The sequence below is a fragment of the Gymnoscopelus braueri genome (assembly GCF_963280865.1).
Source record: "Gymnoscopelus braueri genome assembly, chromosome: 12".
Taxonomy (NCBI): domain Eukaryota; kingdom Metazoa; phylum Chordata; class Actinopteri; order Myctophiformes; family Myctophidae; genus Gymnoscopelus; species Gymnoscopelus braueri.
Window position 1 is genome coordinate 42,097,908 of NC_137614.1, and position 21,765 is coordinate 42,119,672.

Sequence of the window (21,765 nt, forward strand, 5' to 3'; positions counted from 1 at the left end):
TCGCCAAACAATGGCTTAAGGACATGTTCAACACCTGCCTCCAAACTCAGCGCATACCAACGATCTGGAGGAAAGCCATCATCATTGCTCTCTTAAAACCTGGGAAAGACCCCAACCTTCCCAAAAGCTACCGGCCCATCTCCCTACTCTGTATCACCTATAAGCTGTTCGAGAGACTACTCCTTAGCCGACTATCCCCCCAGATAGACGCTGAGCTAATCAAGGACCAAGCTGGGTTTAGACCCGGAAAATCATGCACAAGCCAACTGCTAAACCTCACCCAATACATCGAGGACGGCTACCAGAAAAAGCTGATAACAGGTGTTGCCTTTGTTGACCTGTCGGCAGCTTACGACACCGTCCAACACAGGCTGCTGATCAAAAAACTCTTCGACATGACAGCGGATGCCAAACTGTGCAACGTAATACGTTTTCTTCTGAGCAACCGGATGTTCTATGTCACACTCAACAATAAAAAAAGCAGATGGTTCCACCAGAACAACGGGCTGCCGCAGGGCAGCGTCTTGGCACCTCTCCTCTTCAATGTCTACACCAACGACCAGCCCCTACCAGAAGGATGCAGCAGGTTTATCTATGCAGATGACCTAGCCATGACAACGCAGCAGCATACCTTCCCAGAAGTTGAGTCAACCCTGGAACGAGGACTCTCAGATATGTCCGCATACTATCTTGAAAACCACCTGCGTCCAAACCCAGGGAAGACCCAAATCTGCAGCTTCCACCTTAAAAACAGGGAGGCGAAACGGGAGCTCAACGTAACCTGGGACGGAATAAGGCTCGAAAACCACCAGCACCCAGTCTACCTGGGAGTAACCCTTGACCGTACCCTCAGCTACAAGGAGCACATTCAGAAGACGATAGCTAAAGTGTCCACAAGGAACAACCTTCTGCGCCAACTCACCAACTCAAAGTGGGGAGCTCACCCAAGTACGCTGCGTACAACGGCACTAGCCCTGTGCTTTTCCACCGCCGAATACGCCTGCCCAGCATGGTACAAATCAAGCCACGCTAGCAAAATAGACCCTATCCTCAACGAGACCTGCAGGATAGTTACTGGGTGCATCAAAACAACCCCCATACCCTGCCTTTATGCCCTCTCTGGCATCGCCCCCCCTGGCATCCGCAGAGCCGTCATCGCTAAAGCCGAGCGCACAAAGCAGGCCAATGACAACCGGCATTTACTCCATGAACACACTGCCCCCCAGAAACGGCTCAAGTCTAGGAGCAGCTTCCTGGATGCCACAGCAGAACTGGAGACCACACCACCTGCTGCCAGGATTACTGAGTGGCACAACCAATGGAACAGCTTGGGCAGCCAGACAACCCAGTGGACCGAGAGAGGCATCACCTGGAAAACCCTGAACCCTGAACCGTCTGCGGGTCGGCGAAGGACGCTGCAAGGCATCCATGAAGAAATGGACGTTAACATCTTCTGATGCATGTGTGTGCGGTGAACCACAAACCATGGACCACATCATGAGCTGTAGCTACGCTCCACAATGTACTGGAGTTGACCTGGCCGAACCAAATGCCGCTGCACTAGCCTGCGCCAACCACTGGAAAGACGTGATATAGAAGATGGCCGGACACGAAGAAGAAGAAGACTCATACAGTATCATCAATATGCATTTAATTTAACCTTTCCACTGTAGACTAGAGAGGCTTCCAGATCATTGCAAATTTACAATTTAGGCATTTAGCAGAATGCTAGACATGCTAACATTGTAAAATGCTAAACATGTACAATGTTCTTTTACAGGCAATATTGTACCACCACTCGTGATGCCATGTGCAGTTCCATTCTGCTACCAGTGGAGTCTCCTTTTGAAAAATGTTCCACATAAGTCAATTATTTGAAAAAAGATTGTGTTGACCTATGCAGGACAAAAATCTGTCTTATCTGTTTGCCCTACCTTCAGTACAATATAATGAACACCAGTGGTGGAAAAAGTACTCAAATTATTTTCATTCATTTATTTTTTACCACTCCCAACTTGCCGTAACTTGTAAGTAACTTGTTAAATGTTTAAGATAATTTTTCTTCCGCCTACGAGGCCTGCCCAAAATAGGGATGCCAGGTGGTTAACTTCTTATAGCATCCCTATTCTGGGGGGAATATTGCGATTGTGAGCTTGTAGAACAACAATCTTTGCCGAAGAGATTTGGTGTAGAGGGAAAAAAGAGTAGACCAAGTACAGAGCCAACTCCGGTCAGGCTTACTAAGTATAGAGGGTTTAAGTGGTTTTATATTCCAGATTATCAGAAAGAAAGGGGGAAAGTGAAAGAAAGGGGAATACATCTACATCCACATACAGTACACTATGAAATAGTCTGCAATCAGTACCTGACTCTGTGAAACATAGGAAACAACGGAAATGATCGGAAATGATCATGTTATGAGGTGTCTTCATAAAAAAATCTGGGCTAATAATGTGGACAATAGAGCACCGAAGTCTGACGTCACTGCCACTAGAGGGCGCTGTTTCATGGGTTCGTGGCTTTATTTTTTGTGTTGAAATCCCCATTTGGGAATCTTAGATCACGTCATATAAGAAGTGTTCCAAACATAAACACACAACCCCAGCGTTTCTGTCAGAAGGGTGGCTCTGCATCGTTTATGATATTCATTCATATTTGATACAGCCTGTTTCTGGCGAAAACCGAAAATGGAATTAATTCTGCCTTAAAAGTCTTAAGAACTACTACTTCCGGGTCTGAAATCACTGTCCCTACAGCAGCCGCGTTCATGGGAAATGTAGTCTTTGGGTTGTTTGACTCGTTTCTAGTGTTTATATTGTTTTACTCTTTGGGTAAATGTGTACATTTACACCTTCAGTCGATGCTTCATCCATATGAGTAAAATCGCCAGGGTGGTGTGTTTATTTTTGGAACACAGTTCTTATATGAAGCGATCTAAGATTCCCCAATGAGGATATCAACACAAAAAGTAAAGCCACGAACCTGCGGAAAAGCATCCTCTACTGGCAGTGACGTCAGGTGCTCTTTAATGAGGCTATGAGCATCACTGCAGCACTAACTGAAACCAACTAACTAAAGCCCAATCCAACACATGCAGGACACACAACACATTCCATTCGAAACTTTTTTGTATGGTTTCTGTGACAACCACACATTATTATAGCAATAGTAAACAACCATTGGTTGTGTACTATTGCTATAATAATGTGCGGTTGTCACAGAAAGGCACCTGGACCTGGTCTCACGGCACACCATCGTCACCGGGCGGTGACACCGCAGGGACTATACACATGGAGGGAATTGGCATGTCGACTAAATTGAGGAGAAAAATAAATAAATAAAAGAGATTAAAAGAAAGAAAAGGGAGGGGGGGGTGCTGAAACCAAAACAACCTTGTTGAACGGCACCTGCGGACACGAGACAACATCTCGTACAGTATGTTTTATAATGAAACACTGTGACTTCACTGGAAGTGGCCCCTAGGGGCCCCTTTAGTCCCCCCTATTTCTCTATCTCTCTCTCTCTGTCTCTCTCTCTCTCTCCTAATTGCTTTTTTATTTCCTCAAGTCTTTCCTTCCTGTCCTCAGTAGCTCACAAGGTGAAGACCTTTCGGATACATGCCCCCCCCGCTGTCAGAAAGTTTCTTCGACATTTCTCTTTTCTGTCTCCCAACCTATTCCAACTGTTTTATCCTCCTTTGTTGTTTTGTTTGCCCTATGCTCTCACTCTGTCTCCTCCCAGGTTGATCTTTTTAACATCAGCTCTAGTTTTTCATCGACCCGCTCGGCCCTCACGACTGGCCATTTAATGATCCTGTGAGAAACTCAACTGGAAAGGAAGCAAAACAAAAGGAATGTGAAGAGTTTCAGTCCAGCGGCTTGTCACATCCTCAAGTTTACTAGTAACACGCTACATCCTCCTAACACTGGGAGTTACAAATATAGAAATTAACACAAAACAACAGGATTTTACTAATTGGCGTGTCCAGACATTTTCAACCGTTATGTACTGTACCACAGTTGTCTGCAAATTAATGAGCTTTAAAAAGCTCCACTCACAGACAACACTGCTGGCTGGAAGGCTAGTAGAATAATGAATACAATCAACCCTCCCCTTCCTCCACTCTATAACAGCTAATGATGTCCTTCATATACATCCGCTTAAATTGTACAATATTAGTGCTTTGTTTGAGTTCCAAATCCAGATCATTCCATAAATTGACCCCACAGATAAACTCCACAGATAAACTGCAGAATGTAATTCTGTATGGCATCACTTGTGTATTTTGCATCGCCTTTTGCCGTCATTGTTTGGGCCACAGGATTGTGTTTAGCGATAATTTCTAACATTTCTAAGAAATCCTCTCGTCAGTTTCTTCAGATTCACTATGACCTCTTTGTGCTGTGTACTCTGTTGCTGTCAAAAGCAGTTCATCTGCAACTGTTTTGATGCAACTGTGATTCTCTTCAACTTCCACACAGTACTTTTTGTTAATCATGTCTAATGGTGTGGAATTCAACATTCTCATGCAACATAAATCCACTTGTAGCAATTACGTCTTTGCTACCAGCCACCCCTGTGTGGATTGGGTTCCTCTGACACTCAAGGACACTACACAGGTAGATGGTTGAAACACATTTATTGAAGAGAGTGGCAAGATGTTACAAGCCAGAACAGATGGACATGCTGTCATGACAGAGGCTCTGGGGTGAGTGTGGGGTTGACTGATTTTAGATGCACAACAGGTGTGCAGTCACACCAAGCCCAGATTCCAATTAGTTTGGACTCAGGCCAGATGTACTGCTTAAATCAGCCATTTTCGGACTATTGGGATGTCCGGATAATGGGCCGTCTGAGCAAAGGGCTCACACACACACCCCCCTCCCACACTACCATCTTTGAACATTGCTTTTTTCCAGAGTGAAAATCCTGAGTCTGTGGTGTAAACTGATTACGATGCATTAGGCAGGGAGAAGTGTCTGCATGCATAACAGCAAAGCTGAATCATTCCTTTGAGAGTATTCAAGCCATGAATACAGGTTATACCACAATGGATTGAACTACTAAAGATTGGACTTTTAGGGACACAAATTGATTTATCATTTTATTTTTTTAAATTCTTGGCTTCTATTGTTAATTCTAATCTCTAATATGAATAGGGATATGTTCTATAAGTGTGAAAAACATTTTTTTCAATTTTGGCTTGTCGATTAGCTCCATTGTCAAATTAAAGTTGTACATAAAGAGCTTGCTGAGTAGCAGCTGGACCTAATTATAACGGTCAATGAGTTGAGTTGTACAGTAGCAGGTTCCATGCTAAATGACTGTAATGTAATGTAATGTAATGTTCCATTTAATGAAATACCATTTTAAATGGAACCATTGTAAATGGCAGTCACGTGACATAGGACGACAGGGAACATTGAAAAAGTACCTGACAGGGGAGCCTGTCACGTCAAACGTCTGGCGAAACAGTATACTTTTACCCAACTCGTCACCATAATACAACCTGGGAGTGACAATGTGTGTGTGTGTGTGTGTGTGTGTCTGTGTGTGTGTGTGTGTGTGTGTGTGTGTCTGTGTGTGTGTGTGTGTGTGTGTGTGTGTGTGTGTGTGTGTGTGTGTGTGTGTGTGTGTGTGTGTGTGTGTGTGTGTGTGTGTGTGTGTGTGTGTGTGTGTGTGTGTGTGTGTGTGTGTGTGTGTGTGACTGTGTGTGTTTTTGTGTAGCTGGAGTTTATGTGTTTGTGTGAACATTCATTGTATTTCCATGGGCATAAACAAGTTATTTAAACGCATGTGAAAGTGAGCAACTGTTTGTGTGTGTATCTGTGCATGACTACATGTACTGTACATTATTCATCAATTTCACAGTCTGCTTATTCAACCCCTCTCTCTCTCTCTCTCTCTCTCTCTCTCTCTCTCTCTCTCTCTCTCTCTCTCTCTCTCTCTCTCTCAGTGGGATACCGGGGAAGAAGTGTGGTATCATTATCTTCACTGCCGAGGAGCTCAGTAACTGCAGGGTCAGTTCCTCTCTCCCTGTCACGCACGCACGCATGCACGCATGCACGCACGCACGCACGCACACACACACACACACACACACACACACACACACACACACACACACACACACACACACACACACACACACACACACACACACACACACACACACACACATGTCTGAACATCGACCCAGCTCACTGTGCACTGTGGATGTTGTTAGTGTACTGCTGTCACAGCCATGGTGACACACTTTCTCCCCCTAGGTTTATTTTTATTGTAAGTGCCAACATGGCCTCGTCCCCCAGCATGGGACACAATGGCTCCGGCTCATTTGCATGGAAAGCTTCTTAGCTAGGTGGAATTCTCAGGAAATATGGTTGCTTAAGACTGTATGATTACAGTAGGAAGCATTCAAGCATACATAAAATCCTATTTACCAGTGGGTTCCTTGAATTGTGGAAATTTTGAGGAAGCTTCAAGCAGTTTCATTTGTAAATTCAGCCACAGGGATTCTGATAAAAATCCCATGCAAAAATGCTGTGAATTTTACAAATGTCAAAACAGTTTGTGAATGCAGTTTCAACAGTGGTGTTTTAGAGGAAAATTACAATAATTTTAACCACTTTGAACCTGACGTCGCTATTTTGGGAATGTCAGTGTAGGCAAAAAAAAAATTCAAAACATTATGAACATTGTAGATGTAGATGAACGTAACATTATGAGCTTGTGGAACGGCTAGTTTTTGCGACAAATTCCATCGTACGAGAAAGTATAAAGTACTCAATGCCTTATAGTTCTTCTTGGCTCACTGCTTACCCAAATGATGTTAGCCTGCTATCTACTGTACCAGTTGTCTGCAAATGATTATTAATGAGCTTTAGAGCTTTATTTAGAGCTTTATTTGTGTGCTTTGAAATGTATCTTTCTGGAGAGAGTCATTTACATATAAATATAGTGCAATACGGTGGTGAATCATGTGTGCATCAGGGCCGGACTTACCGTTGGGCTAGGGTGGGCTGCAATATGATTAAATTGTAAAGTAGCCCTACCGAATTAACCAAATTAAAGTAACAAAAACCCGAAATAAAAGGAAAAAAAAAAAACGAAGAATTTTCGCGAGCGCGCTGTGCACGTGCGCTGCATGCACGTGCAAAAATTACTCTAGCCCAGGGCCTCAACTCCTATAAATCCGGCCCTGTGTGCATTCATTCATTTTGAGACTGATCTGCTTCCACGGATATCCCAGTCAGTCGATCGGTGCCAGTACAAATTATTAATCACACAAACTGCTGTCTCAATTCACAATACCTTTTGGGTGAAACAGGTAGCTATATGAATTCTGCAGCAAGATGACAGGCTGTATCCTTCCAAATGATTTGGAAAAACCAGTGAGGAAAAATCTTTCAATATATATTTTTAAAAGCAAACATTTTTAACTCAAATCTTTGCTTCTGGGGGGTCCCTGAAACAAAATATATATATCAGTGGTTCTAAAACGTTTTCATGTCAAGGACCCCAAAAAATTATATGTATGTCGCCGCAGAACCCCATCTAAAAAAATATTTCTAGGGACCCCCAGAAGCGCAAATTTTAGTTACAAATGTTCGCTTTGAAAAAATATATATTTAAAGATTTGCCCAAATGTTCATGATTTAAAAAAAAATAGCAGATCTACAAGCTCATAGCGTGGCACTCGGTGTCGCGCTATGAGCTTGTATATCTGCTGTTTTTGAATAGCCAAAGTATGAAATAATGGTTAAAGTGGTTGCTTTCCCGGTCTTAATGGGTTATAATATAACCTATGATAATATATAATAAATAATATAACAGGCCAGTTCCGACCAAGCAATCTGATTGGTTGAAATAGGCTCTCTACCCGTGCTCAAACGAGCATGACAGCACAGCCGTTCTCAAATTAAACTAATCAAAATATAAAAATCAGCTGTGCTGATCAGACGGAGTCTCGGCAGAGCAGAGCCAGCTAAGTGGCTATAGGCTGCAATTTGCATTAAGAAAAATGAATTTCCATCGAATATCTTAATTACAATGAGATTGAGCAAACAGTTAAAGGAGTTGTTCACCTAAAAAATTACTTATTTTCTATCAAGACAATTACACACCCCATGAAGCATTGAATTCATGGAGATTTTTTTGTTTTTGTCGCGTTCCTGAGCCAATAATTTGATGATGATAATAAAGATGCTAATTTATCCGGTAGGAGACACAAAGGAGACTCTTTGTGTCTCCTACTGTAGAGAGCGCCGGTTATCAAATAATTGACCTAGGAATGCATAAAAAACATCTCCATGAATTCAATGCTTTGGGTGTGTAATTGATAGAAAATAAGTAATTTTTTGGGTGAACTACTCCTTTAAGTTTGGTTCTCTATGTGTTCAGTTTGGGAAAAGTTTTCTAGCGCTGACTGGACAGGCTGAGTAAACAGGCACTCTGTCTCTGTCAGACCCCATGTATTTCCAGGATAACACTCGCAGAAAGGTTGTTATTTTGAGAGTGAAATGCACCACAACATGACTCAATTTGTATTGGTTTTATTTTGATGGTAACTGTTGTATAATCGCAATATTACACTCGAGGGTGGCTTTACCTTGATTAATGGTACTTCAGTGATGCTTGCGGATCTCGGCTCCGCCTTGTTCCTGGCCGCATCGCTGACTTGCCAATAATCACGCACACCCTCTCGTGTAATATTGCATAGATATATATATGATCTAAATCTACAAAGTAAGTAAAGTAACTAGTTTTTAAATTCACCCCTCACTATGAGCGCAGAGCACTTTATGAGCATTTAAAAATGTTCTCTGTCTAAGGAGTTTTCCTTAATATTTATGCAGTCTTTTTCCGCCAGTTTTCCTTTAAGTAACTAGTGACTAAAGACGTCTTGTCAAATAATTGTAGGGGACTAAACATAAAAGTTTTGCCTCTGAGATGTAGTGACGTAGAACTAGAAGTAAAAAAGTATTTAAAACATGGAAATGCTCAACTAAAGTAAAAAATAAGATACCTCAAAATTGCACTGAAGAACAGTACTTGAGTGAATGTAATTATTTACTTTCCACACTGGCCACGAGTCCCATGGTGACAGGGACTTGACAGGAAAATGATCTGTGATTAATGGTCTACAGGACACTGTCACTGTTTAATGACGCTGATCTTGTCTTCCTTTTATCTTTTATATTTCACATTTGAGCGGCTTTTCTATTCATCTCTTCTCTATCCCTTCCACAACAAGTATTTTGACATTAATAAAGACTTTGATGGCGGCCACAGATCTCCACTTTAACGAGTTCCGATAATGAACTGTCAGGAGGACGCTCTAAATGACTTTCCTTTTCCACTTCCTACAGTCCTCTGTCACCGAACTTGCATGCTTTATTAATACCATACACACAGTGTGTATGTGTGTGTGTGTGTGTCAGTGTGTGTGTGTGTGTGTGTGTGTGTGTGTGTGTGTGTGTGTGTGTGTGTGTGTGTGTGTGTGTGTGTGTGTGTGTGTGTGTGTGTGTGTGTGTGTGTCAAAAGACTTATCTTTCTTTGTGTTTACCGTCATGCTGAGATGCATACACTTGATAAGACGCTCCTTAGAAATTCAGGTGTACGTGCGAGTGCACGTGTGTGTTTTTATGTGTGTGTGTGTGTGTGTGTGTGTGTGTGTGTGTGGGGGGGGGGGGGTAGCACACATCCTCAATCTGCCAGTGACACCTTCAGTTCTTTCTTTCAGTTGGATTGCCCTCCAACTGAAGGTGAGGACTTAAGTACCTCATTAGTAGGAGTCTAATCAGTGTTTCCATTCTTTTTTTGTTTCTCACTCTATCTATCTATTTGTATCTATCTATCTGTCCGTCCGTCCGTCCGTCCGTCCGTCCGTCCGTCCGTCCATCCGTCTCTCTCTCTCTCTCTCTCTCTCTCTCTGTCTCTCTCTCTCTCTCTCTCTCTCTCGCACTCTCGCACTGTCTGTCTCTGTCTATCTGTCTGTCTGTCTGTCTGTCTGTCTGTCTGTCTGTCTGTCTGTCTGTCTGTCTGTCTGTCTGTCTGTCTGTCTGTCTGTCTGTCTGTCTGTCTGTCTGTCTGTCTGTCTGTCTGTCTGTCTGTCTGTCTGTCTGTCTGTTTCTGCATGTCTGTCTGTCTGTCTGTCTGTCTGTCTGTCTGTCTGTCTGTCTGTCTGTCTGTCTGTCTGTCTGTCTGTCTGTCTGTCTGTCTGTCTGTCTGTCTGTCTGTCTGTCTGTCTGTCTGTCTGTCTGTCTGTCTGTCTGTCTGTCTGTCTGTCTGTCTATTCATTTGTATATTTGTATATCTAGCACATCTCTGATTACATTGTTATGTTTTGTGGGGTGCAACTGGAGCAGCAGTTGTACCAACAGAGCCGCTCCTCTAACTGCTACATGCCAACCATACATATGCATGAAGTAATGTCCCAATGGCCCTCACACTCTATTAGAGGCAGCCTGGAAGACAATCAAAGTCAGCAGGTTTTTGTATATTATGTACACATTATTCAGCTGAAAAGTTGGGCTGGACTGAAGCAACTGGACTGCTTTCATTATATTTACTGTTTTCTTTTTCAATTTCATGTAGTCAGTATTCACGTTATAAAACCAAAGGTCTTATCACAATAGGCCTACTCTGCTGAAAAAAAATGATAATAGAAAATGTCCTCGAGTTTGTGTAAAAGACAGAATTTGCAGTTGAAGTCTATTTATTCAGAGAAATAGAGTTGAGCTGATGATCCGTAGCTGGAGGAGATAGGCGGAGATCCAGTTCCTTGAGGCAGACTTCCGAAACAAGGTTGCATTGAAGATTGCACTGTAAACACAGGAGAGAACAGTGGGTAAACAGAATGACAGAGAACAAAGAGTCTGTCTATGCCCGGGTGGAATGTGACTGAACTGGTCAAGTATAGAGTCTACAATCTGGCAGAGACGAAGGGGTTGAACCGTGTTATGGAGGGCTGATTAGCATCTGGTCTCCTGCCTCGAACATCTGTCTCCACTCCTGCAATTAGAACATAAAGAGAGAGTGAAAAGCTAAATCCCAATGCTCAAATTTCTACCTCCTCACCTGTGCCGTCAATCCTCCAGCGTGACCCAGAAATCGTTTGCGTGACACGTCCCAAATGTTAATTTGCTTTTGGAGGAGCCGAGAGTGATGAGAGAGGAGGCTCCTCAAGCCGCTTGGAGCGAGGATCCGTGTCTCCTTTCGCAGACGTTTTTTTTTTGTCAGGATGCGTGATGTAGAAAATTCTCCTTCTCCACATGAAAACCCTCCATCTGTGTGACACGTCATAAGTACAGTGATTGCAGTCGCTTAAAAATTAGGCTTACTGAGCAAGGAGCGGTCCCATTCCTTAAAGAGAACCTGATCGATTCCTCAGTCCTTGCCTCTCCTCCTCGCCTCGGAGGTAGAGCTAAGGTGGGAGGAAACGACGCGAGTGGAGGATGTGAGGATGGACGTTTGAGTGTTTGGGTGATCTGGCTATAGAGAGAGAACTAGAAGTGGGGTCAGTGGGTGAATGAGGGAAAGTGGGTGTGGCACTCTATGTGGCACTTTGTAAATATGTCCTGAATTTATTTATTTGTGCTTTTCACACTTTTTTATCCCCAATTTCAGTCATTAAGCCAATTGATTCCTCCCCACACGCATTTGTGTGCAGTTGTCACTGCTGACAGGTGCCACCCCAGCCCGTAGGATTACATGCAATGACAATTATCACCCTCCCCGTCCGGCTTCCCTCCCCACGGGCCAATTGTGTTTGTGTAGATGCTCGACAAAGCCTGATGGATACCTCGGTGGATTCAAACCCACAACCTCCGTGGCACGTTAGCACTGAGCCACCCGAGCGCTTAAATGTGTCCTGAATTAATACACGTTCACAAATGAAGGGGAACATTTGAATCTTTACTTCAACCAGTGAACAACCAGTTGTAAATGCATGCACATTTGCAGTTATGTCTAATTGCTGTTTCCTGTTTTTACATTTCTAACGTAGGTTTTTCCTTTGTGCTTTGTGCTATGCATTGCTTGTCTTTTCTGACATGTTTTTTTTTTTGTCTCACCAGGACATTGCTACCATGCAATTATGCGCGAACAAGCTGGACAAGAAAGACTTTTTTGGGAAGTCGGACCCTTTCCTGGTGTTTTACCGAAGCAATGAGGACGGGACGTGAGTTTAAGATATTCAGACGTTCATCTGACAGAGTAGATCTCTCTGTATCCGTCTAGCAGACAATTACTTTGTTTTTCCTCACTTTAGAGAGGTTTCCCTCTCCAATTGTGATGTAAAATCTAAATGGCCGCCGTGTGAAAATAGTTTGACAGCATTGTCTTTTTGAAGTGACAAAAGACTGACTCGTTTTTTTTCTTTTTCCATTTTGCTTGGCTTTTAACAGTAATCAACAAGAGAATGCCCCACAAAAAACACACATTTCTTTATACAAATGGGTATAATTTATGTTGTAGAACAAAATGTGAAAATCTCTTAGGTGTTTGTTAACCCCAGAACTTATTTTCTGCACCAGTTGAAAATCCTGTATGGTAAAAAAAAAAAGCAATGGGAATCTGTCTTGGGAACCTATTGCTAACTCACCTCCGGGTGTTTTGGACTACACACTCTAGCATTCTATAGGTGAGGCTACCGGACTTTGACAGGAATAAAGTGATTCTGCTGCCCCCTAGAGGAGACCTGTGTCTTTGCTTCCAGGTTCACTATCTGCCATAAGACGGAAGTGATCAAGAACACGTTGAACCCGGTGTGGCAGTCCTTCACCCTGCCTGTCAGAGCACTCTGTAACGGAGACTACGACAGGTCAGTCCTTATTCTCTGCAACTCAATGTCCTGTCCTTTTGTATTTCAATGGGGAAGATAAGGGCCTAATCCAACCGACGAAAGTAATAAATACTGCCACCGGACTGCCATCAGACGAAAGCTTATTGAATTCACCTGTTGCCGGAGGGCGGTCAGAATAATGCCAGCAGTCGGTCGCGGTGTCCCAGAGACCAGCGCTGGTGTTATTAGGACTGACTCTGGTTCTGAATACGTCTATCCCATCGCTACATGAACCGTAGCGTCATGTTGCTTCTCAAAGTCAGGAGGCAACGATTCAGCCGAGCTGTTCCATGCAGCACCAAAGGCTTTTCTGAAGGAAAGTAACCAACCCATACTAGTCTTTATGATAGTTACATCTCTATCATGAACCAAAGAAATAACAGAAGAAAAGAAAAACTGACACATTGAATCTTGAAAGTGTGGCTTCTCTAATGTTTTCGGTTATCGTTGACTGACTCATGTACAGAATTGAAAAAAAAGGGGGGGAAATAAAAAAGTGAGTTTACCTCCTCCTTTGGCCTCCTGAGAGATGGATTTTTTAGGCCTGATTTGAAGGAAGCCAGAGATCCAATTTTTTTAAGGGACGGTGTCAGGGCATTCAGGGGTGGGTAACCTATTCAGGCACGATAATCTACTTGGCCATCATTTTCCAAGGCTGGTGAGATCTAGCATCCTCAGACAACAAAAAACACTGCTGAACGAATCTGCCGGTGCACATACCGTGCTACAATTCAATTTAATTAATATTCACACAATGACCTATAATATGCTAAACATCTGCAACCCCCCGTTGGTGAAAGCTGCAGTGAAAAAGTAAAGTAAATGGGGGTACGTGTTAGGCTAACACTGCTAGTTACCCCTGTATTGATGAAAATTGTTCCCCAAAGGTCCATTTGGTTCCATCTCTACACTCACAGAGTTATGGGGGGTCTGTGGTAGCCTGCTGGTAAACCCTCCCTCCGGAAATCTCATTTCCATTTGATTTCACTCCTGAAATCAAATGGAAATTAGATTTCCGGAGGGAGGGTTTACCAGGCTAGGTCTGTGGCCCAATGCATACCCAATGCATTGTACTCAGGTTGGTAGCTGCTGGTTGCAATTCTCAAACAGGCCACTGTCACTGTTGAACGCTACTTTAATGTGAAAACCTTCATGTGAGAAAACACATGCAGACAATATCCATCATGTCCTCCATATTCAGTATTTTCCTGCACAATGCTTGCTGGTGAATAATGTAATGGTAGTGGAGAAACAGGGGAAATCTTCCTCAGCTCCTCATTGTCTTTCAGTGTCAAAAATTGTATGCATCTCCTCTTTACCAACTGGCTTTGTGAAAACAAACTGCCATTTTATTAGTGAACTGGGAAAAAGATAGGTGAAGGATCTGAAATCCCTCTGTCAGATGGAAAAGTCTTGTCAAATGACATGAATCATTCCAAGCTCACTGTGTGTCAGGATATCTGTGCAGGGACCCATGTTCAATCAATAATGGTGTTTTTTTCCCCCTATCCCTGGAGTGAAGCTGTCAAAATACACAGCGCAATTTACAATTTAGCAGACACTCTAATCCAGAGCAATTTACAAGTGTAAAGTCGGAATGAGCAGAGCAATCATGAGCTCTAGTCAATTATCAACATGGTAAATAGTCACATAAATAAAAAGAACAATGTAGTGTCTCAGAAACCTGGATACCAGGTAAACAATGAACCTGGCATCTTTCTAAACAACATCTAAATAACATTCTTAAAGACGGGGTGCCGTGATCCCCCCAAAAAACATGATCATCAGGTATTATGGTTATACTATATTTAAAAAAAGTGTACAGAAAGTGTTAAAATTGTGTTTTATGTGGACAAACCAATGGATTTGTTGAAACAACCTTTTGAACCAGGCTTTTATGCCAGCCTGCGTAGCATTTAACATGCAGAGACGCTCCTTGTCGGTAACGCACATGGGCGTTTAACATGGAGCCACGCTCTCAATAAGGAAGTAGCCTCCGTGTTAATTCAGTGCATGGCTACAAAAACAACCCGGTTTAGACAGTTGTTACAACCCATCGATGCGTTTTTCCAGACCGTCGGAACCACAGACATATGTAGGTTACCATGACTGCCTGTACATTTTTCATACGATGTTCAGAAGAAGGGATCTTACGTTCTTGACGCAGAACCGAATCTCGTAGCTACAGCAGACTGCGAGACTTGAGTCAAACAAAAATTTTCAGCATTTGTCTAAAATAACAAAATGTGCAGATCTACAAGCTCACAACACGTTACAATGCGACTAATTGTAAGCTTGTAGATCGACTTAAGTTTTTTGCCGTGCAACACAGTTGTACCACCAAGTATAAAATAGGGCATAACCACTTAAACCCTAGATATACTTAGTTAACGAGGGCCCCCTCAGCTCTACTAGGCTTCCTTCTTTTTTTCTCTCAACACCAGATCTTAACAGAAAATCTAGATCTAGAAGCTCATAACTCGTCGCGTAGTGAGCTAGATCTGCTATTTTCGACAAATGTTCTCCCAAGAATAGGCATGCTAGGGTCCATGTGGTCAATGTTCTGGTGAGGACAACGTAATTAGACATGGGTCTCTCTTCATTCCAGGACGGTGAAAGTGGATGTGTACGACTGGGACAGAGATGGAAGGTAAGACAACCTCCAATGCATTGCACCCACAGTCACCCACACGAAGAATAATGAAAGGTTTGTGTTCCAGCAGGTGCAAATGTTTTTTTTTTCTAGTGAAGTACACACTGTACAGAGTAGGAACTGTAGAAAATGACATGTTTACACAGCAAGGCGAGAGACACACAGATAAGTATGGGTTTGACATTGATAGAGAGGGAACTGTGGCTTAGAGCCCTGCATCGGGATTGGGATGTGGTTGTGCTTTACATTAGCTTGATATGAACACATTTAGCGTATGGCTTAATGCATGTGTAATTTTGAAAAGTTCCCAACAGGTATGTGCATGTGCATAATGCCTCTGTTTAGCCTGAGCCCACTGTGTTGCTGTCCATGGTGCTGTTATGGCCGTCTCTCTGTCTCTTTCGCTCTCTCTCATTCTGTGTTTCTGGGTCCCTCTGCACCATTACAGGACTACTATTATACTTGAACGGCACTTAAAGTTTGCATGCAGGCGGGAGTGGCGGTCAGACATTAACTGCGGGCGGTCATTGTGGTTGCGGGGGGGAATCGTCAGAAATCCAACGGGAACCAGACGAATGGCACAGGGCTCTAATGGTCTAATCAAGGGCTGTCCTTTCCTGTTTGTGTAATGCTGAATTCACACCAGCAGCAGCTTCCGTAATCGGAGAAAGCGAGAGGCATGGTCTATGGCAAGGAGCGGGAGGGGGAGCAAGCAAAAAGCTCTTCTGCTAAATTGAAGAAAGTTTACTTTTCTGCTGCCGCTGCTGTGCGGCAAGTCAAAGCGACAGACAACCAGATCTTGTAATGAATTAGTCATAGACTAGGCGTCATATGAATTCACCTGAAGGTGACGTGGGTTGTTTCACATGTTTAGTATGCACCCATTTAGCAGGGAAAATAAGGGAAATTGCTATCGCTGCTGGTATGATTTCAGCATAATGTTTAATTAATACTTTGGTGTTGCGTGCCGGAAATAGCCAATCTACAAGTTTACTACGTCGCTTTGTGAGGCTTTGTAAGCTTGTAGATCTGCTATTGTCGGTACCAGCATAATATGAAGAAGTATAAATTAGGCTTTATACGTGGTTTAAATTGGTCCACTTGCAGCCATGACTTCATCGGTGAATTCACCACCAGCTACAGGGAGCTGTCTAGAGGACAGAACCAGTTCAACGTCTACGAGGTGAGGCTACTATTACATTTACTATTTAGGCATTTTGGTAGACACTTTTATGACAGGGTAAATGGTCACTGAGACTGCAAAGAAAACATTTAGTGCTTCAAACTTTCAAAGTAAAGGGCCGTCCACATCGTGCACTATAACTATTGCGAGTATCGTTCACCCCTGTCGTCATTAACAGTTGTGGTGTGGAATCTTACTAACAGGACTCCTTGATATAACAGGACTCTATAATACGTAGGTAGTAGTCTAGTATTCCAAAGGACATGCATTACTGTTGTCATTTGAGGTGGAGTTGATCCAAATATTGATGTATTGATTGTAAAAAGAGGTTTCAGAACTCAATGTGATTTTCTTCCTGGTTTTATGGGGGTGGGGGGGGGGGGGGCAGGAGCACAAAAGAGACTGAAAGGACAGCTAGAGTGAGAGTGATTCCATTTTGGATTCCATTTTGGATCAATCACTCCTGAAATATTGACATTCCAGTGTAGAAGTGCATTCAGCTGTCATCAGCTGAAGACTTACGTTTTTGATGCCAGTCTGTTTGCTGGTGATTGTTCTTCAATGTTTTGTTCTTTATTCCAACAGAAAATAGAAAGGAGGAGAGTGGATGGGTAGACATAACAGGAAAACGCATTACAAACACCATAATATGCCAGGGAAGAGAACAAAGAAGAGAGACAGTATAAAGAATAGATGCTTAGATGAAAGATATGAGAATTTGGGGGAAATAAATAATAGGATTAAAGTTGGTCTTGCTTAGGCCTGTTGCAGCCCAAGTATTGCAGTATCACCAGGACAGACACAGGACAGAATGTTATTTTTATTTTTTTTGTCAGACTAAACATAGTATAGAAAGTGGCCTTGAAGGCTAATGGTTAGTGTGAATTATGACTTTACCCGTCTAACCACACTTCAACACATTTTTAATTTTTACATAGATCTTCCCATTCCGATGTCTTCTGTATTGGCCTCGCTTCCTGTACTCATCCTCAATACTGTTTATCATGTAATGTTGCCTACCACACACCCCTTCTATATGCAGCCTGGGGCTGTTCATGTTAATTCCACTTCACTGTAAATCGATTGGTTTTGTCGGATAGCATGACTGGTTGTTTTTAATCAACTCGATTGAGTCAAGAGCCCGATCTGATCGTCTGGTCAGGTGGTTGTGAACCCCTGGGTTAATTGCAGAGGATACATGCTTAACACTCAACTAGACACCATACAGTAAGGAGGGAGGAATACTCTATAGAGGGTGGATGATGAATGGTAATATAATCATGCTTCTAAATGGGCTACAAATGTCAATATCTTGACAACAATCAGCACTATTTGACCATACTGTAATATCACAAATAAAAATAAAAATCGCCAGATATCCTAATATTTGCCTGAGATCTCTTGCATTGTACTCCGTGTGTCATTCCGTGTGTCCGCAAGTCCGTCTGTGAGCAGCTAATCTCCGGCACTGTTGGACCGATCGACGTGAAACTGTGCACGCACATCCCACATCACATTTCTCACATCTGCCTGTTATAGCGCCACCAGGAGGCCGCTTTTTGCAATATACATTTTGTGATATTACTCCTACAGATTTTGTGCAAACATCACGCAAATCGGTCACGCAAATTTGGTCCTGATCCTAAGATTGACTTCTAAAGTTTGCAGGATTGGCCAGTTTTGAACAAAATGCCTCAAATCATGAACGTAGCGCCCGATTGCCGTGAAACTTTGCATAAACATTCCCACTAGGCCAAGGAAGAACCCACAATTTTCAAACCTCCTCATGGTGACGCTACAACAGCCCACTTCACGTTTTGGCCCATAACTCTTGCACCGTAGGTCGTATCATCAACAATTATTTTCCCCCTGGATTCCTTGGATCATGACATTTTCCTACCATAGTGAGTTTTCTTCAAAACACACTTTTTGCCACTACTCCTACAGATTTTGTCCATAACTCACACAAATCGGTACACATTATCTCTGGGATCATGTGATCAAGATGAGTAAGTTAGATTTTTCAGATCCCATTCCAAGTGGGTATGACCCAATGTTTGCAGGCCCTGGGTAGTCAACCCAGCCTGGCGGAGACCTCACTTTTCTATTTTTTTGTGTTAAATGACTGACAAATGGACCTTTTCAATGTGCCTTATTCAGAGTGCAAAATAGTAGTACAATACAATAATCCCACTGGTTCCTTGAAATTAAACAGGGTGAGAAAAGAGAGGATGCCACTCACATGGGGCTCCTTCTAAGGGTTCTCGTATTCTTAATTCCCTCTTGCTGCCACCAACAGGTTTTAAACCCCAAGAAAAAATGCAAGAAGAAGAAATACGTCAACTCTGGCACGGTGAGTATCCCCTAATTTATGCTCCTTTGCACAGCTGTGTGTCGCATGCTGAAAATAGCCAATCTGCAAGCTCACAAGCAGATGGCCTACAGTATATGTGGCGAGCAACACCGCCATACGATGAAGTATAAACCAGGCTTATTCCTCTCTGTCTCCTATCAATGACATTCCCCCTGAGTTGGTAATTAATAGTGCAGATAATTAGCACTCTCATCCTGTTCTCCCTTCTGCTCTGTCCCTGGGCACGTTTGCGTACGGAAATATAATGTATATTCCTTTGATTTGATTATTGATTTATTATTCATTCAGTGTTCGTTTTGTTTCAGTTTTATTCAGTCTAGTGTTCTGAAATGGATCATTTATAAGTACACATTGTTATGTCATGTCGGAATGGAGTGTACTAGCAGAGAGTTAGATTTGTATTCTCTTAGAACTCTAAACTCTCTTAGAAGTATTTTAGTGTTCACCAACTTTCAGATTCATGTCAGACTCTTTATAACTGGACGCAACCGGACACTTTAGTGGTTTCATGTTTTTTTTTTCATTACATCATTGTCATCTGTTGCATGAAATAAATATACTAACAGACATTTCGTAGCAATTCAGCTTGGGTTTGTTTTTCCCCCTCCATCAACGCTGTTTACGCCTCAATGACTCAATCTCTCTGTGTCTCTCTTCTTTAACTCCTTTTGTTTCTCTCGCTTCCTCACTTTGGGACTGTGTATCCGTGTGTGTGTGTGTGTGTATGTGTGTGTGTGTGTGTGTGTGTGTGTGTGTGTGTGTGTGTGTGTGTGTGTGTGTGTGTGTGTGTGTGTCCGTGTGTGTCCGTGTGTGTCCGTGTGCGTGTGTGTGCGTGCGTGTGCGTGTGCGTGTGTGGTGCTTGATTTGACAGGTAACTCTGCTGTCCTTCAAAGTGGATTCTGAGTACACCTTTGTGGATTTCATCCGTGGAGGGTGAGTTGAATACTGATCACTGTGTGTGTGTGTGTGTGTGTGTGTGTGTGTGTGTGTGTGTGTGTGTGTGTGTGTGTGTGTGTGTGTGTGTGTGTGTGTGTGTGTGTGTGTGTGTGTGTGTGTGTGTGTGTGTGTGTGTGTTTGTCTGTGTGTCTGTGTGTGTGTGTGTCTGTGTGTACGCGGCGAGCGCACCGCGCATGCGTGCCTGTTGCATAACCTGCGTTTATTAGATTGCGTTTCCTGATGGCCTTATAGTACATGTGGAATATCTATGAGACCAGGAGGACAGAAGTTTCAATCAAGTTTGCACTTTTTTAATCTAATTTGTAAACAGCTAATGTATTCTGCTTGTTCGCTTTTAATTACCAATTCCATTTGTTTAACCTAATTAGTCTTGCAAGATTGTCCTGCCATACTAATAAGCCAATCAACCAATAAACAAATTAAATATTGGCTGACATGAGTGTGTGTGTGTGTGTGTGTGTGTGTGTGTGTGTGTGTGTGTGTGTGTGTGTGTGTGTGTGTGTGTGTGTGTGTGTGTGTGTGTGTGTGTGTGTGTGTGTGGGGGTCTTCATATGAGAACCCATATGCATTAGAGTCCTGTTTGTTGGATGTCCTGTCTTGTCCCCCTAATGGTGTGGGTTTGAGCGTATTTACATTTCAATGTCATAAAAATGGTAATATCCCTCATTCAATTTGCTGCAGTACATCTACGCATGATAGTAGATGTAAAATGTATACATACAGTAGATACTTTATAACGCATAATACAATATAGATACTGTATACAGTACTATATACTAGATACATACAGTATGCAGTAGATATGATGCTGAAGATGGTGATCATGTCCCTTATGGAATGAATCTAGTACATAGAAATCAGTATGTGTATGTATTCATTATGCATTAGTGCAGTGGTTCTCTAAACTTTTTCATGTCAAGGACCCCCAAAATGATATATATTTGGCCACGGACCCCCATCTGAAAAGGTTTTGTGCCAGGGACCCCCCAGAAGAGAAGATTTATGTTAAAAATCCAAAATTATTAAACAATTTCCAAATACTTTCAAGATTTTTCAAAATTGCAAAAAAAAAAATGCAGATGTACAAGCTTACAGCCTGTATATCTGCTATTTTTGAATAGCCACGGTAACAAATTATGCTGGGGACCCCCTAGAACCACTCCAAGTACCCCTGGGGGTCCCCAGACCCGACTTTGAGAATCAATGCATTAGTGTGTACACTAAAAGAGTGTGAATGATGATGCCTTTTCATTTTGTTTTGCCATTTGTTGTTTCCAACAGAACTCAACTGAACTTCACAGTAGCTATAGACTTCACAGCATCCAATGGTAAGATATCTACTGCTTTCCAATGGTTCAGTGACTTTCATTTCAAAGTATTTTTGGTGTTTGTACTGGTGTTCAGGTGTTCATTTAACAACAAAATTGGCTGATGGTGTATGTGTTTTGATGAGTTACAAATTAATGATGATTTTACTGTGTTTGCACATGCCACTTATGGCACCAATGGCACCAATTTTCTACAGTTTGGGGGCATCATTCGATCGCGTATGTATTGCTGTTGAATTCAGATGAAGAGTGTAGGCTTGAAGTGTGTAAGAATCAGAATTCACCCAGCACTGCACTCTACCAGAAACTGTTGTGGACAGTTTCTGCTACCTTGGAGACACGCTGAATATTAGGTAGACCTAGCAGTGACTGCAAGAGTACGAAACGGATGGAAGAAATTCGGGGAACTCGTGCCTTCTTTTT

General features: G+C 42.6%; 1 protein-coding gene across 1 annotated transcript in view; it reads left to right on the plus strand.

The window, feature by feature from the left end:
* The window catches only part of LOC308096293 (copine-9-like), a gene marked incomplete at both ends in the record, with an annotated part of 121,719 nt that overhangs the window by 59,553 nt on the left and 40,401 nt on the right, over nucleotides 1-21,765 (plus strand). Inside the window, 8 exon segments of the mRNA XM_080443680.1 lie at nucleotides 5,957-6,020; nucleotides 12,081-12,184; nucleotides 12,722-12,826; nucleotides 15,456-15,497; nucleotides 16,608-16,683; nucleotides 18,983-19,036; nucleotides 19,929-19,990; nucleotides 21,296-21,342. Coding sequence (XP_080299806.1) covers nucleotides 5,957-6,020; nucleotides 12,081-12,184; nucleotides 12,722-12,826; nucleotides 15,456-15,497; nucleotides 16,608-16,683; nucleotides 18,983-19,036; nucleotides 19,929-19,990; nucleotides 21,296-21,342 — 554 coding nt within the window.